We start from the raw sequence: 17,857 nt of genomic DNA on the forward strand, positions 1-17,857 counted from the left end.
CCTGCTTCTCCATTGGCCTGTGTCTCCCTCTCTCTCTGTGTCTCTCATGAATAAATAAATATTTTGAAAGAAAGAAAGAAGGAAAGAAAGAAAGAAAGGAAGGAAGGGAGGGAGGGAGGGAGGGAGGGAGGGAGGGAGGAAAGGTCAGTCCAGGATGAGCATCCTACCTTCTCCTTGCTAGGGTCCCACCTATATCTTCCTTAGCCTCTCCTCCCTCCACAGAGAGAGATTCCCCCCCCCCCCCCCCCGCCCTTTCTGGCCTGAAGTTAGTGCCCTAGGTACCCTGGTGCTTCCAGGCCTGGCACAGGGGCCCTTCCCACAACGGGCCCACACCCCACCCCTTGGCAGATACTTCCCCATGAAGCATTACCCTATCTTCCAAGGAAGATCCAAGTCTCAAGCATTTCATCCAGGCTGACTTTTTTGAAAGGAGTGCTATTACCAGGGCTTTGTCAAAAAAATATGTTTTCATTCATTAAAAAAATAAAAAATAAAAAAAAAACTTGTGAGGGCTTTCTATGCTCCAGGAACCACCGTAGGAGCAAGGCACCCCAAGGTGACCCAGACAGCAAGGTCAATGTCCCTCTGCTGGTCAGGTCCTGATGAGAAGACCCACTGTGATAGAGTAACAAAGAAATGGACAAGGGGATTTCGGCTAAAGAAGTGCTGGGAAGGGCAGCCCAGGTGGCTCAGCGGTTTAGCGCCACCTTTAGCCCAGCGTGTGATCCTGGAGACCATGGATGGGTCCGAGTCCCACGTCGGACTCCTTGCATGGAGCCTGCTTCTCCCTCTTCCTGTGCCTGTGCCTGTGCCTCTCCACCCCCCGCCCCCATGTCTATCACGAATAAATAAATACAATCCTTAAAATAAAAAAGAAGTGCTATGAAGGTGTCAGAACTGGGCAATTGTACAGGGTGATGGGGTTAGGGTGGCGTTAGGGGGACGACTTCAGATGAGGGCTTTGGAGAAGGCCCCTTAGAGGCAGGACGGGGAGAGATCTAGAGGGGAAGCAGACAGTCTCTACACCTGGATTTGCTTCTGTTTCCTGATCTATAAAATATGAAAAATAAGGCCTTGGAGCCTCCACCTATAGCTGACAGAAAAGGAAAGAAAGAGTAGAGAATCCTGTCTCTTAAAAGCCTCTGGCAGGAAGCAACAAATATTTCTTCTACTCTGATTCCACTGGTGAGAACTAGTGGCACAGCCATACGGACACAGGCCACAGGAAATGTCTGGCTGCAGAGCTGTCAATCAGGAGCTACCCCACACTCATGAAAAGAGGGAACGTGAGTTTCGGGTGAACAACTAAATTGCTGTCATCCAGTTGCGGCCAGTGTGTAGTAACTGACTGCATAATTACTGTGAATTCAGATGCTTGGGATAAAATATGAAAAACAGTAGTACCTAAATGATAGGGCTGTCAGGAAGATTAAATGAGGTAATTCATGTCAAGTTCACAGAATAGGAATTGGAAGGTGATGAGCCCTCAATAAATTTTAGCCATTGTCCCAAGGATGTGACATTTGAGCTTTCCTTCCTTCCTTCCTTCCTTCCTTCCTTCCTTCCTTCCTTCCTTCCTTCCTTCCTTCTCTTTCTGACTAGGACATGCAGTTAAGCTCAACATGAACTATAAACTCTTAACTTCAGATAGGAAGTTAGCAAAAGGGTCTGTTGTGAAAATAAAAGCACTAAAATTGAGATAAGGTGTGCCACAATCAAAAAATGTTTTTGTTTTCTTCCCCTTCTGCTTTTGCATCAACTGGAGCTACAAAATACTGCCCTCCAAATCAACATTAATGTCCAGTGATGCAGTTGCTCTGTCCTGGACTCTTTGGTAATGTCAATGTCATGAATAAATAAAATCTTTAAAAAAATTATATATACATGGAAAATGACTAGACAAATGTGTTAAAAGGTGAACAGTTGAGAACCTGGGGAAGGGTATATGGAGAGTTCCCTGCACTGTTCCTGCAAAGTTCTGTAAATCGAATTATTGATAAGTAAAAAGTTACAAAAGCATATATAATTTAGAGACTTACATCATTGGGCACTTCTACAAACATTTAAAAAATTTTTATAGTTTTTAAAATTCATTTATTTTGTATATTAATTTTTTAAAAAAAGATTTTATTTATTCATGAGAGACACAGAGAGAAAGGCAGAGACATAGGCAGAGGGAGAATTAGGCTTCCTGCAGGGAGCCTCATGCAGAACTCCATCCCAGGACCCCGGGATCATGACCTGAGCCAAAGGCAGATGCTTAACCGACTGAGCCACCCAAGAACCCCTACAAACATTTTTTTAAAATAACAACTATTTCATAAGCAGTACACAAAGCAGTGCTAACATGACCAAGACATATTTTGGGGACTGCAACATCCTATCTTTAAAGATTCTACTAGAATGCTATAAAATTTACTTGGCAATCTAATGGTTGGGGGAATTGGGGACACTTCATTCAATACCCGCAGAAAGCTAGAAGCAGCTCTTCTTTGGAATGTACTTTTTTTCATCTTTTTGTCTCCACTCTGCCATCTGAGGATGACTCTCTGAGTTTCTCTTCATGTGTACTCTATCTTTATGGTTCTGCTTTTCTCAGCAGAAATTCAAGGACCGCTTCTCTTTTTGAATAAGCTATTAAGGAAAACGATATACCAAAATAAAGAAGACTGAGATGTAATTGCCATTCAGAGTGTCAGAGGATGGCCATCTCTTCTCTGAAACACTGTTCCTAGAAATGAGCCATGCTTCTAAAACGGAAAATATTAAATGTCCACAATCCGTTATGCTGAAAATTTTGAGAATCTCACTACAGTGGAAAGTCTTGAACTGGTTGTACTACTTTCCTGTGGTTGCTGTGAGAAATTACTATAAAGTCAATAGCTTAGAGTAAAAGAAATTTATTCTTCCACAAGTCTGTAGTTCAGAAGTGGCAATCAGTATCACGGGGCTTAAACCAAGCTGTCGGCAGGACTGCGTTCTCTCTGGTGACTCTAGGGAGAAGCCATTTGTTGCTTCTCCCAGCTTTCAGTGGCTGCCCTGGTGTTCTTGGGCTCATGGACACATCACTGCAATCTCTGCCACAGCTTCACATCACTGTTGGAGAAGGTCATCAAACAGATGTGACCTCCAGTTGACCTGTGAGATGGACCTGGGCACACAGAGATCCTTACCCTCTCCCCATCCTTGAAACGTGGGTTCTGCTTACCTTTCCTGCTCCCAGAGGCTGCTCCGAGGACAGAGCCTTGAAATGGTGACGCAGTGTTGAGAACATCTGGACAGTGTATGTGACTATACAAGGTTAAGGATTCTATGTAAACTTTTAAGGTTTGGAGGGCAGGTGCAGAACCCACTCATATGTAAGTTCCCTTTGCTTACCAAATGTGCCTCCTTCCTCAGCTCCCCCTGACCTCCCAGTAGGGGGGGTGGTTTCAGAGCACACCTGAGAAACCAGGAGAGGGTTTCAAACCAGTGGTCATATCACCTTCTCCTTTGTATGTCTCTCACAAAAACACTTCTCACTGGACTCAGGGATCTCCCAGGTAATTCAGATAGTCACTTCAAGACCTTAACCTAATCACATCTGAAAATACCCTTGTTACCAACAAGGTAACATTCAGAGGTTCCAGGGATAAGGATGTGGTCATATATTTAGGGAGCCATCATTCAACCCACTACAACTGGAAAGCAGTTATTTACCCCTAAATCATACTAAGATGACTGTATGTTGACGTAGCCATCACATTTCTAAATACGGGATTGATGTTACCACAAACGGTGAGAGTAGGTCAGCAAGGAGACCCCTGTGAAACCCAGGGGATGCACATTATGCTGCAGAGTTGTTCCCTCTACTTAAGTGGCAGTCAATAAACAGGATGCACTGCTCAGTAGCAGTGATACGTAAGGAATCCTTGTAAGCCCAAGTGTCACATCAATAGAAGGGTTACTGGTGCCTCTTCCAAGTGAAACTCACAATGGGACGTATCAATAAGGCCCCATCTCTGAAGTCATATTGCTTTTCTCCAGGAAAATTTCCTGGGGTTATGTTAAGTTCTTCCAAGGAGTTAAGTCAGACATGGTCAAGTTATTTTACTATCATTATATTGCTTGTAATACCCTTATAAAAGGTTACAGAAATAATTTTGCTCCCTATTGATTTTATTTCTCATTCAGTACATGTTCATTTGTTTCAAATAGGAACTAAAATAAATAAATAAATAACATGACTGTTTAAGTGGACCTCAAAAAGCAGTATCAAAAGTCCTGTGTGGTCTAGAAGGCTGAGCAGCCTGGCACTGCCAATCCAGAGGGTGGCTGGGCAAGAATATTGATAAACAAGTTCTGCGGGCAGAAGGAGTCAGCAGTCAGGTTTGTTAAGGCCCAGACTGCAGGAGCTTAGAGCCTCAGCAGAGATCAGAAAGACGGAAGCAATTCCAATGGCTCCTAAGGAACACAAGCAGGCCCTCCATTGGTGCGCTGCTCACTTGCACCACCCCCCAGGTATGCAGGGGGCGCCCCTGCCAACTCCTCCCACACTCAGCCTTGTGCTAACGATTTCCCTTGGACCAATGCAGCTATCTGGCTCAGAGGTTCCTGGGAGTTTATCTACTCCTCTCCCTCACCCCCACATTTGTAGTCCATGAGAGGTACAAAAGCCCAGTTCCACTGCCCCAAAACAAGAGAATCTCTGTGATGCACCTTATTTTCCAGAGATCTCTGAAAGAGGCTGAGGCTTAGACTTCTAAAACCCATCTTTGTCTAGCTCCTTCTCCTGTCCCTGATTGCCTCCCTCACTTAGAATGGACCAAATGCACAAGAACCTCATCTCTAGCTCTACTTCTAGGGAAGCCAACTTCAACAGCCTCTGTGATGGATGCTGGGAAATTCTAAGAAAAATGCCGGTCACACAACTTTTCTTGTCACCTAAACTTTCCCGGTTCTTAAATTCTTAAGTGGAACTCTGAACAGTGAACATTAAGTAGTGCCTTTCTCAATGCCAATGGATGTGGGAGGCCCCTGAAGCCCTGCAGGGGAAGATAACAAGGTGATATCTGCAAATCTAAGTTTCAGGACAGATGAAAAATTTCCAAGAGCAGGCAACATTTGGTCTGAGAGTTCTATTTTTTTGTTGTTGTTGTTATGATAGTCACAGAGAGAGAGAGAGGCAGAGACATAGGCAGAGGGAGAAGCAGGCTCCATGCACCGGAAGCCCGACGTGGGATTCGATCCCGGGTCTCCAGGATCGCGCCCTGGGCCAAAGGCAGACGCCAAACCGCTGCACCACCCAGGGATCCTTGAGAGTTCTATTTTTAAGGACTTCTGATAAGTTCTATTTAAGGACTTCTGATATTCTTCTACACATACAAAACTGTGTTATGGAGAAGGGTATCTGTCACAGCACTGAGACAACAAAAGATGGGGAATAACCCAAGTGTGGGCTAAATAAATGGCAGGCTAGTTAAATAAATGATTGTAAATCCATCCTCTTAAAAGCAATGCAACTGTTACCAAGAATGAGAACACTTTCTGAATGGATATGGAATTTCTCCAAGATGGAAAGTTAAGTAATGAAAGTACAGAACACTGAGTATAAGTATGCTCCTATCTGGGCTGAGAGGGGACATGTGCACACACACACACACACACAAGCACAAAGTAATTCCTGGAGGATGTATAAGAAACCAGTATCACTGGTAGACTCCAGAAAGGACAGTGGAAATTGGAGGATTTTTTCTACTTTTAAATCTTGATCATGGTATCTGTTTTTTTAAAAAGAGTTATTAGGGGCAGCCCGGGTGGCTCAGCGGTTTAGCGCTGTCTTCAGCCCAGGGCATGATCTTGGAGACCTGGGACTGAGTCCCATGTCGGGCTCCCTGCATGGAGTCTGCTTCTCCCTCTGCCTGTGTCTCTGCCTCTCTCTGTGTGTCTCTCATGAATAAATAAATAAAATCTTTAAAAAACAATTTATTTATTTATTTATTTGAGGGGGGGGGAGGATTGAGAGTGACTGGGGGAGGGACAGAGGCAGAGAGAATCTGACACAGACTCCTAGCTGAGCGTAGAGACTTATACGGGGCTGGATCTCACCACCAATGACCTGAGCGGAAATCACCAGTCAGATATTTAACCAACTGAGCCACCCAAGCACCCTATTCATGTTATCTTTTAAAAAGTAAACATAATTTGAGCAATTACACATTCATACTTTCTGTTTGGATCAGGACTTTTATTTTTTAGAATGGCTCCAGGTGGGACCATGGAGGAGAGCAGGTCACCTGGGAGATGGAGGCAATTCTTACAAGCCTAAAGGCTGCAGAGAAGGCCCCGTGTGTTCCCTCATCTGTAAAGTGGGAATACTGACACTTCCTAGAAATGCTGTAATGATAAATGAGTTCTTGCATATCAAGCATGCAGGACAATGCCTAAAGCAAAAGCTCAACAGATATACTGCATAGGAATTCAATGATATTGACCATAGCCCATATAAAAATTATTTGGCTATTCTTATCATAAGAATGGCACTACGGGCAGCCCGGGTGGCTCAGCAGTTTAGCGCCACCTTCAGCCCAGGGTGTGGTCCTGGAGACCTGGGATCCAGTCCCCCGTTAGGCTCCCTGCATGGAGCCTGCTTCTCCCTCTGCCTGTGTCTCTGCCTCTCTCTCTCTGTGTGTCTCTCATGAATAAATAAATAAAATCTTAAAAAAAAAAAAGAAAAAGAAAAAGAAAGAATGGCACTGCTATTGCTCCATCTTCTCTTGTCAAGGAGCAGCCATGAAAGTGCCAGATCTGATGCAGGATACATGGGCTCTGTGGGTGACAAAGTGATGTACTGCTGTGTAACAAAGACTACAAACTAAGTAGCTTTTTTTTTTTTTTTTAAGGTTTTATTTATTTATTCATGAGAGACATAGAGAGAGAGCCAGAGACATAGGCAGACAGAGAAGCAGGCTCCCTGCAGGGACCCCAGGATCATGACCTAAGTGAGCCAAAGGCAGATGCTCAACCACTGAGCCACCCAGGTACCCTACTAAGTAGCTTAAAACATTTATTTATCATGTCACAGCTTCCACTGGTTGGGAGCCAGGTTGGGAGTCCTCTGCCCTGGGTCTCGCAGGCTGCAGTCAAAGTTTGAGCCAAGCTGGTGTTTTATCTGAGGCTTGGGATCCTCTTCGAAGCTCACATGGTTGTTGGTGAATTTTAGTTCCTTGCAGCTGTAGGATGGAGTCTCTGCTTTTGTGTTTTTTGTTTTTCTGGCCGTCAGCTGAGGGCTGCTCTCAGCTTCTAGACACAGCCCATAAGTGCTTGCCATGTGGCCCTCTGCCAGGCCCTTGCCCTACACCCAAAGCAGTTGATTCCCAGGGACAGCTGGAGAATCTCCCCCTTTGGGAAGGACCCAGTACCTCTTTGAAGGACTTTCACATGATTAAGTCAGGCTCACTTGGAGATGATCTCCTTTTGATTAACTGAGAATCAACTGATTTGCGACCTTAATTACATCCAAAATATCCATTCACCTTGGCATATGACATGACATAACGACAGGAATGACATCCCATCAACTCTGCTATATTTTGATGGTTAGAAACAAGTCACAGAGCCCACCTGCACTTAAGAGGATGGAATAACACAAAGTTCTAACTCACTGGGGGTCACCCTAGGGTGTGTCTGCCACCATGGGCTAGCCTGGAAGCCTGCTTACTCTACATGGAGAGATGGCACACCACAGCGGGAAAAGGCTAGGCCCTGCCCACACCTGGGTTCAAGTGCTGGCTGCAGAATTTAATGAATATTTTGTACCCTGGGCAAGTTACAAAACCTTTCAGCTTCCATTCAACCAAAACAAGGGGGAAATCAATAATACAGAATCACTAAAAGGGTTCAACAAAGGGAAACTGCATGTAAAGTTGCCTGACACACTACAGCAGATACTCAAACCCTAGTTCCCCTCTCTGTTCCCAACCCTTCCAGGAGGAACTCGTGACTTACAAATGAGAATAATAATGCTGGTTTTCTCTTAAGCCTTCCAGCAGCCCTGTGGGTAACATGTAAATACACTTTCTAAAATACTATAGACATACTGTTCAATACCCCAGTGAGGGGGTTTTCCCTACTCCGGCTGATTTCATCTCTGGCAAAGGGTGAAATTGCCACTAGCACCTGCTGTCGCGTCTCAGAGCATCCACCTCCTTTTAGATCTGCCACAGCCTGCCCGCCAACAAGGAGCCAAAGGGATGAGTTATGGGACAACCAAACAATGGACTCCTATACATGTATCACATCATTTTCACACAAGATTTAATGACACAGGAAAATACTCATGGTGCTTGGATAATGAGAAAGAAATGATTCCAGATGGTCCTCTCATGAGCTCAAGATCTGGACTCTAACCACCTGGTCCAAAAACCGGGCTTCACTTTTTATGGCTGTGACTTTCGATGAGTTACTGAACCTCCCCCACCTCAGTTTTCTCATCTGTAAAATGCAGATAACAATAGGACCCACTTATCATGGGGATTAAATGAGGTAACACATGTAAAACACCTAGCCCAGTGGCTGCTGACAAGAACTCAATGCATGATAAACACTATTATCAAAGTACTACCTTTTCATTTGAGAGGAAAAGTTAAAAAAAAAAAAAAAAGACTTCACAAACAATCACTAGCATTGCCACCGTCTTCTTAGGGGAATAAAGAAAGCCCATCAGGAAGGGGCACCTGGGTGGCTCAGTGGTTGAGTGTCTGCCTTCAGCTCAGGGCATGATCCCAGGGTGCTGGGATCGAGTCCTACATGGGGCTCCACACGGTGAGCCTGCTTCTCCCTCCACCTATGTCTCTGCTTCCCTCTCTATCTCTCTCATGAATGAATAAATAAAATCTTAAAAAGGAGTAAAACATAAACCTATGAGGAAAGGTGAGTAAAACTACACTGAGGTCACATGATAGTAATTATTGATGCTTTCCAGAAGTTTCCAACTTACTCTGCACCTGAAAACAATTAATTTCTCCTTTGTTTCCTCCTCAAGCCCTTCTGAAGGACCTGCATTTTCTCCATCTTGAAAAACCAAGATGATACTGCTCTTAGGTTTCACAGGGATCCATTCTTAGGTTTCACAGGTAATATGTGAAAACCACTTTACAGAAAATTTCTCCTTCTCTATCAGTTCACCTATCCTTTTATGTATCTAAAGAAAGAAAGAAGAGAAAGAATGTTGCTGCCCCAGGAAAAGGAAGGGCCATTCACTATCATTGCTGATTAAAACGCAAACCAGGTGAACTGCTTTTTCTGCAGAAGGCTGAGAAGCTTCTCTGTTCAGAGATTTCTGCCAGGGAACTGGGATGGGCCGGGTGGAGAGATCCCCTCTCGCCCTCCTTCCCTTCAGAAAGGATCTGGGGCTGCTGAGCGACTAGCAGCCAGCACCTGGCCCAGCGCCAGGCCACCGATGCCAGGAGCTGCTAAGGCCCCGATGCGGAATGCCAGAGCGTGAGCAGCGGGCCAGGGAAGCCCTGAGCCAGACTGGGACAAAGACGGCGAGCATGTGGCAGGCGGCGGGTCAGAGGGAGGCTGGCACGGGCAGCACGCCGGGCCCGCGCCGGAGCAGACGGCAGAGGAGGAAACAGATGGATGTCCAGGGGCGCTGGGCAGGAAGTGCGGAGAGCATCGTGGGGGGATGAGGGCCTGGGAGGAAGGACGGCAGAGAGGAGCCCTTCCCTGATGCCAGACTTTAACTAAAAACACTGACCCACACAGGGAGTCCCCCCCCAGGTGAGGCCCAGGATTGCCCTGGAGGGGTATTGAATACCCACTGTAATGCCCCCAAGTCTGTGGGACTCTCTTCTGACTCACACGGGCCCACACACTACACCCTTCATGCTCCTCCCTGACCCCCCACAGCCTGGTGGATCCTTCATCTGGTGTCCTCATCAGTAACCATCTCCTCTGGCCACTGGTTTCCACTCTGGGGGCAGGTGGTTTTGGGGGTACCCTGGAGGGGAATTCTTGCCAGCAATTAAGAAATCCACTTGCTCTGCAGCCTGAATAAATAAAGTGTGGTACTATTTGGTTTTCAGATTTATGCAGATGCTGTTGCCATTACTTATATAAATGCAAGCGCATTTAAAAGCACTACAGAACCTTCTAGCCCATCAATGTCATTGCTCCTTTTCCAAACCATCAGACATCAAAAATACTATTACAACTTAAAATATGATTACCATCACATTTGACTCCTTGAATTTTCTGGATGATAAAGGGACATCCATTAATTTCTAGATATTAAAAGGTTTACATCATTGTTTCATGTCACCATGCTCTGAAGGACACGAAGCACTTCATTTCTCTCTCTGTAAAAGGTCACTGCCATTCATCCCAAGGAAAGATTTATGGATGTGTACACTAGAACTTCTCTATAAGGAAGTTCACCACAGTCTTGTTTATACATGGACAGAACTGGAAGCTACTTTGAGGCAAAATAAGGGGGAGGGGGCTGGTTACACAGACCATCGTACAGCCATGACTAGCCACTATGATGCTGTTCAAAATCAAATTACAGACAAAGATTAAGTGACACAAGAAAATACTCATCACATATTAAGCAAAAGAAAAAAAAGCATTGGGGTACCTGGTTGGCTCAGTCGGTTAAGCAGCTGCCATTGGGCTTGGGTCATGATCCCAGGGTCGTAGGCCAGAGACCCACATCAGGCTCCCTGCTGGATGGGCAGCCTGTTTCTCCCTCTCCAATGCTTGTGCTCTCCCACTCTCTCCCTCTCAAATAAATAAGCACAATCTTAAAAAAAAAAATTTACAAAGTAGATGTACATCATCCTAATTTTATATAAAACAAAACCATCCCAAATTATAGATGTCTACTATGAAATGGTATAAAATTTTACTTTAAATACTAATCTTGGAAAACAGAGTGGGGGAGTCTACTTTCTTTTGTGTGTGTCCTCACATTTCTACAGCAAACAAGCATTACTTCTGTCATCAGGAATAAAGCTCATAACTTGTTATGAGCTTATTTTTAAAATTTTTATTTATTTGGCTATTGATGGAAAGTAATTTCTTGTTTTTGGATCAGGATCTGGCTGGGAATGAAAGAATCTTGGCAGTGAGGTTCTTTGCTGCCTTTAACCCCCCGGCTTCCAGGAAATAGGACATGGGTGTGCAGATTGCATGTGGGAACCAAACTGGTGCTCCCCTGCTACCCAGAACTAAAGCAGAACAAAGAGGGGTGGACCGTTCTGGGTTATGCTGGGTCATTCTCCACGCATAAGTCTATTCACAGCTATACCAGAGGGTGAGCTCCCCCACAGTCCAATTCTATTTGGGAACTGGGCTGTGAATTTCCAGAGTGAAGCTCATAATTGCCCTGGGCTGCTGGAGGGTATTTCCAACGCTCTTTCACGCCAGAAAACTGAGTGTACTCTCCCCCGACTCACACACCCACTCAGCTTCCACCCAGCCTGTGTAGGCTTCTTTAATCTTAGTTCAGATAAAACACCTCTTTAGGATATTAAATATTTGCAGTGCCCTCGTTGCTATCCTGAAATGAATAAAATGTATATACGTAGTATGAAATCCTAATCCCTGTAACAACCAAAAAAGTTTCCATAAAGTTCCAAAACCACCTATAGGGGGTGGTACAGCCCTGGTTTGAAAATCACCACTACAGTGGTGGGTTGCTAGTGATAGGATGCTTCCCTGATATTCTTTTTTTTTTTTTTCAAAGATTTTATTTATTTATTCATGACGGGGGGGGGGGGGAGAGAGAGAGAGAGAGAGAGAGAGAGAGAGAGAGGCAGAGACACAGGCAGAGGGAGAAGCAGGCTCCGTGCAGGGAACCCGATGTGGGACTCGATCCTGGGTCTCCAGGATCACACCCAGCTAAAGGTGGCGCTAAACCGCTGGGCCACCGGGGCTGCCCTGGGCTGCCCTTCCCTGATATTCTTAGATGAAGGACTGACTATACACTCAGGATGATCTGTCAGGCCTTAAAGGTCTGGCCCTCGCATATTTCTCATCTCAGCCAAACCATGCCCACCCTTATTCCCTTCTCTTCCACCACAGCAATACTCCTTCTAGACTCAGAGTCATTGCCTGTGCTTTTCTTTCTCCTGGTAATGCTGTTCCCTCATCCTTCAAATATCCCTTCCTTAGAGAAGCCCTTCCTTATGTCCCAGATGGTCAGACTCCCTAAATCATTCTCTATGATACTGAGTACCACTTTTTGAGAGCTTTTGTCCTGAGTTTACTAAGTTACATATTTATAATCATTTTACTCATGTTTATTTTCCCTATTTGAGTCTAAGGAGTACAGGGGCTGATCTGCCTTTTATTTACTCTTCTTTCCACAGTATTCTAGCACACAACAGGTGCTCAAATAGTTGCTGAGTAAATAAATGAAACTTCTGGGAGACATTTAAGTTTCCATCTTTGCTACTTATGAAACTATAATTTTCTTCCATATGGTTCTGCAAATATCACAGTCCCTGTTTCTCTGTCCATGCAGACAGGGTCTCTCTTGGGGCACCTGGGCAGCTCAGTGGTTGAGCATTGGCCTTCGGCTCAGGGCGTGATCCCGGGGTCCCGAGTCCTGCATTGGGCTCCCCTCAAGGAGCCTGCTTCTCCTGCTGCCTCTGTCTCTGCCTCTCTGTGTGTGCCTCTCATGAATAAATAAATAAAATCTTAAAAAAAAAAAGAAAAGAAAGGATCTATCTTGTTAACCCCTGTACTCCACACACACCTCACATAAGAACATAGCAGATGTTTAATAAATGAGATGACACCTCTTCCTAGGTGTCAGTACTGCCCAAGTACTGGCTCATGTCCTGCTGTATTTTCTTCCACTCTAACACCCCATGTCCCTTATCCCCAACTTAAACATACTGAATGAAGGCAATAGAGAGAGGCTAAGAGTACTCCTGACCTCACAAACCCATACTCAGCTCCCAAGGTTCAATTCAAATGTGACCTTCACCTTCACACCTCCCTCCTTCCTTCCTGGTATAGGCAACCCGACTTTTTATCCAGTCGACCCGTCAATTCTTGGACTTGTATGTCTCCTCAGTGAAACCAGACTTCCTGAGGACAAGGACTTTGTCACAGCCCCACAGCCCCCCCCTCCCCCGCCCCCCGCTCCCATAGAAATGAAGATGAATGCAGCACTCAGACATGTCTGCTCAACAAATGAACTGATGAGGGATGCTGGTGAGGTCACACACAGGGCCACGTGGACCCCTTCAGACCTCACGGCACCCTCCTCAGGCCCTTCAGCTCAGATCCTGTGAGGTCCACAGGGGGACATTCCTTCCTCTTGCAGTGGATATTGGGGCAGCGGGTAGCGAGGGAGCTTCCTATAGTTGTGGTTCTCCCATACCCAGGGGCTTCATGCACAGTAACCCTCTCCAAACTCTTCTCTAGATCTATTTAGATCTTTCTTTTAGCCACTTTACTGGGATACAATTCACACATTTAAAGTATACAATTCAATGGTTTTTAATATATTCACACGGTTGTACAACTATCACCACAATCCATTCTAGAACACTTTCATCGTCTGGGGCACCTGGGTAGCTCAGTTGGTTAAAATCTTAAAAAAAAAAAAAAAAAAAAAGAACATTTTCATCAGCCAAAAAGAAACACCTACCTATTGGCAGCAACTCCCCATGCTCCTCCAAACTCCCCATGCTAAGCAACCATTAATCTACTTCCTGTCTCTATAAATTGGCCTGTTCTGGACATTCCATGTTAAGGAGAATCATAGAATATGTAGTCTTGTGCATCTGGCTTCTTCCACTTCGCATCAGTGGATCATCCATGTTGTAGCCTGTGTCAATCTCATTCCTTTTTCTGTTGACGAACAGTCCATCGTATGAATATACCACATTTTATTTACCCATTCATCAGTTTATGGACATTTGAGTTGTTTTCATATCTTGGCTCTTATGAATAATGCTGCCATGAACCTCTGTGTACAAGTTTTTCCGTGGACATGTGTTTTCACCTCGCTTATGTATATACCTAGAACTGTTGGATTATATAGCAATTCCATGTTTAATTATTTGGGGAACTGCCAGACTATTTGGCAAAGGATGTGCACCATTTTACACTCCCACGAGCCAACTGGCAATGTATGAGGGCTCTGATTTCTTCACATCCTCCCTATCGCTCCTCCATATTGATATCATGTCCTTCCTTATTGCTGCCATCCTACCAGGGCTAAAGTGGTATCTCACTGTGGCCTGATTTCCCCAGATCTATGAACAGCTAAAACTCTGCAGGGTCTTTGGGGACATGCAGCCAGTCAGGCCTCTGCTGCTGACAGCTGTGTGACTTTACTAGTCCAACTTTTCTATCAGTTTCTTCTTTGTTAAAACCTGTTACTTCACTGGGTCCTTAAAAAGAGTTAATGACACACCCGTGGCATATGGTATGGAATCCCTAGTGCGTTAGTAAGATCCATGATAGGGCTCAAAAAATATAGCTCATAACAACAAAGAAACCCAGTTGTGTAGGGCCAACATGTGACAGTCTCCAGGCTAAAGAGGAAGACCAAAGAAACTAAACTACCATGGCCACGAGATTATAAAGTCTCATTCAAGTGACATGTCAAGTACCGACATTCACCGAGAAACTTACTTTCTTCCTACTATCTCTCCTCATTTTCTGGTCACGGTGGCCCAGGAGAGACTCAAAGCAAAGAAAGGAAGTTGTTCTCAAGGGGAACAGCTTTTTCAACGATTTCATTAGGTAATATGTTGATAGGTCTGTTGTTTGGAGCACAAGGAAAGCACATTTATGGGAAGTCTAGGACATACGGGTCTGTCTATTTAGGATGCAAAGGAGATATCAGTGCTCAAAATTGGACATCAATGGATTGAGTGCCCACTGGTGGCACCACTCTAGCTGCATCTGCCTTTCCCCAAAAGTATTAACTCTTGGTGATGCACATGTTTTCCTCAAAGAAGACGAGGGAACATCAAATGTCCCTGCAAACACCCCGGAAAAGAGGAAGGGGAGGAGAATGGGGAGGAGTTAGACAAGAGGCTCAAGTGTACAACCCTAGATAGTCTCTCAATAGGACCACCCCACAATGTCAAGTTCACTTTCAAAGGGTCTGCTCAAATCAGCCTGCAATCACAGACTCTCCAGGGCAGGAAGAAGCCCTAAGATTCCTTGAGGATCGTTTTAAGAGGGGGATGACAGAGAAGCCGCTCTCCCGGTCTTTGTTCCCTTCTATGGAACAACAGGCCTTGTGACTGTCACCTGCAACCCATTCTAAGGGCCGCAGGCGAGAGGCTAGAGGAGATTACATGAAATGGAGCTTTCTCTTCTCCACACACTAACCCTCCTCAGCGCAGTCTGTTGTTGTAAGTAGTGTTAGCCAACACTTCTTAATTTTTGGTCCATCTAGATACCCTTCTTAGAGAAAGGGGAACTCAGTCCCCCTCCCTTCAGATCTGGCCCACGCAGGAAATGACAGCCCCCTCTACACACACCAGAAAAAAAAAAAGTGCTATGGATTCACAGGCAGCTCTGTGTCTGGCACCCTGGGACTGGCCCACCTGAGCAGACACCAGCTTCTGGCTATGCCACCTTGTTCCTATGTCCCCTCTTCAAAACTACCACTTCCCCCTCCACCATTCTTGCTGCAAGCATTACAATGAGCAGAGTCACAAACAGCCCAACCTAGTTTCACAAAACACATCAAACAAATAGGAAAGGCATTTAAGATAAAAATTCGTTTAAAGAAGGGGAAAAAAGGAGTGAAGAACATGAAAACAGGCCAGACAACACCAGCCTTGGTGACAGGCTCCTGGTTACACTCAGAGCTCAGCCCTTCCGCCTGCCTGGCTGCACAAGTGACTCCTCACTCAGGTGACTCGGGCTCCCCAAAAGGAGTACAGTAGTACTCCCTGCCCCCAACCACAGTTTTGCTGTTACCCAGGGTCAACCATGGTTCAGAAGCAGATGACCCTCTGCTCTGCTGATTAGTCAGAAGATCAATAGCAGCCTAATGCTATGTCACAATGCCTACATCATTCACCTCGCTTTAGCTCATGGGGCAGGCATTTTATCATCTCACATCATCAGGAGAAGCGTGACTACAATAAGGTACTCAGAGAGAGAGAGAGAGAGACCACAGTCATAGACTTTTTATTACAGTATATGGTTAGAGTTACTCTATTTTGTTATCAGTCATTGTTGTTAACCTGCTACTATGCTTCACTGGTAAATCAAACTTTATCGTAGGAATGTATATACAGGAAAAACGTAAATGCAGGGTTGGATGCTCCCTACGGTTAGCAGGGGGACGAGTGCACAGGCTCCTCAAAACGAAACCTTCCCCATCAATCCGCCGCCGCCCAGCTGTCCCCTGAGACCCGGACCCTCCCTTGAACTTGAGAGTCCAGGGCTCCAGGACCTCTGCCCCCAGGGCCCCAGTTCCTTTTTTTTTTCTAAAGATTCTTTTTATTTACTCATGAGAGAGGGAGAGAGAGGCCGAGACAAAGGCACAGGGAGGAGCAGGCGCCCCGGGGGGAGCCGGATGCGGGACTCGATCCCGGGACCTGATCGTCCCAGGCAGACGCTCCACCGCCGAGCCACCAGGCGTCCCCAGAGGGTCCCACCAGGGGCTGAGGGCTGGGGACCCCCTGCCCTCTCCAGGCAGCCCTGCCCGCCGGGGTGGGAGGGAAGAGCTGGCCTGGAGGGGCCGGGGCTGGGTTCGGAGCCGCGCGGCCCGAGAAGAGGAAGGAAGGAGAAGAGCAACTTGTGCCCGTGGCTTCTGTCGGGAAGCGGGTCGGGCCGGCGGGGGGTGGCTGGAGGGACGGGGGGCCCCGGGCAGCCGCGTCCGCGGGAGCCAGGGCGGCGCCGCCAACTTTCCGAGGGAAGGTCCTCCTCGGACCTGGCGCCGCCCCCGCCCCCGCCCGCCGCCCCCGCCCGCCGCCCGCCGCGCGCAGCCCGGGGCCCCCGCCGGCCTCTCCGCCAGACCCCGGCCGCGCCCCCGGCCTCTTACCATCTGCGCCACTTTGAGCAGGGCCGAGTAGGTGCGGGGGTAGACGGGGTCCAGCGGCCCCTCCGAGGCCCTCGCGCCCGGCTGCCCCGCGCCGCCGCCGCCGCCGCTGCTGCACGTGGTGCGGACGAGCCCGGCTCCGTGCGACATCGCGCGGCCCCTGCCTGCCCGCCCGCCCGCCCGCCCGCCGGCCGCCTGCCCCCCGGCCGGGGCCGACCGGCCAGATAAGCGGGGCGGGGCCGAGGGAGGGGCGGGGCCGAGGGAGGGGCGGGGCCGAGGGGGCGGGGCGGGGCCGAGGGGGCGGGGGTGGGGCGCTGCTGGGGGCGGGGCGGGGCCGAGGGGGCGGGGCGCTGCTGGGGGCGGGGCGGGGCCGAGGGGGCGGGGCGGGGCGCTGCTGGGGGCGGGGCGCACGCGTCCGGGACCCGCGGGAGACCCCGGGCGGCGTGGCCGCGGTCCCAGGCGGCGGGGCCCGGCCGGGAGGGGCTGCCCGGCGCCTTCCCGGGGAGGGGGGGTGGCCTCCCCGCCCCCGCCCCCGCCCCCGCCCCCGCCTTGGGCGGAAGTCGCCCGGGAGGCAGCCGCGGGGCGGCGGGGCCCCGGGGCCCTCGGAAGCGGGCGCGGGGCCCCAGCGGGGCCTGAGCCTCCTGGGGTTTCGCGTGGGCGCGGCTGCGGCTGCGGCTGCGTGCGAGGGCTGCTTGACTGAAGTTTGACTTCACACGCGCTGCGACGCCCGAGCCCTCCGGGGTCAGCTCCTCTGATTTCCCTGCGTGTACACCCGTGTGGCCACCGCCAGCCCCGCAGAACGTGCCACACCCTCCAAAGGATCCCTCGCGCTTCTTCCCAATCTGC

General features: G+C 47.9%; 1 protein-coding gene across 7 annotated transcripts in view; it reads right to left on the minus strand.

Annotated features, from left to right (window-relative positions):
- CMTM7 (CKLF like MARVEL transmembrane domain containing 7) overlaps positions 1-17,238 on the minus strand; it is a 63,738-nt gene extending 46,500 nt beyond the window's left edge. For 6 of the 7 annotated variants that reach the window (XM_041733962.1, XM_041733959.1, XM_041733961.1 and 3 more), the window contains exon 1: positions 17,015-17,238. In XM_041733962.1, coding sequence (XP_041589896.1) covers positions 17,015-17,161 — 147 coding nt within the window. In that variant the 5' untranslated portion in view covers positions 17,162-17,238. The remainder of the gene's footprint in view (positions 1-17,014) is intronic. The other variant, XM_041733960.1, reaches the window with a different exon arrangement.
- Between the last annotated feature and the right edge of the window lie 619 nt (positions 17,239-17,857).

Source organism: Vulpes lagopus, chromosome 19, assembly GCF_018345385.1.
Source record: "Vulpes lagopus strain Blue_001 chromosome 19, ASM1834538v1, whole genome shotgun sequence".
NCBI classification, from domain to species: domain Eukaryota; kingdom Metazoa; phylum Chordata; class Mammalia; order Carnivora; family Canidae; genus Vulpes; species Vulpes lagopus.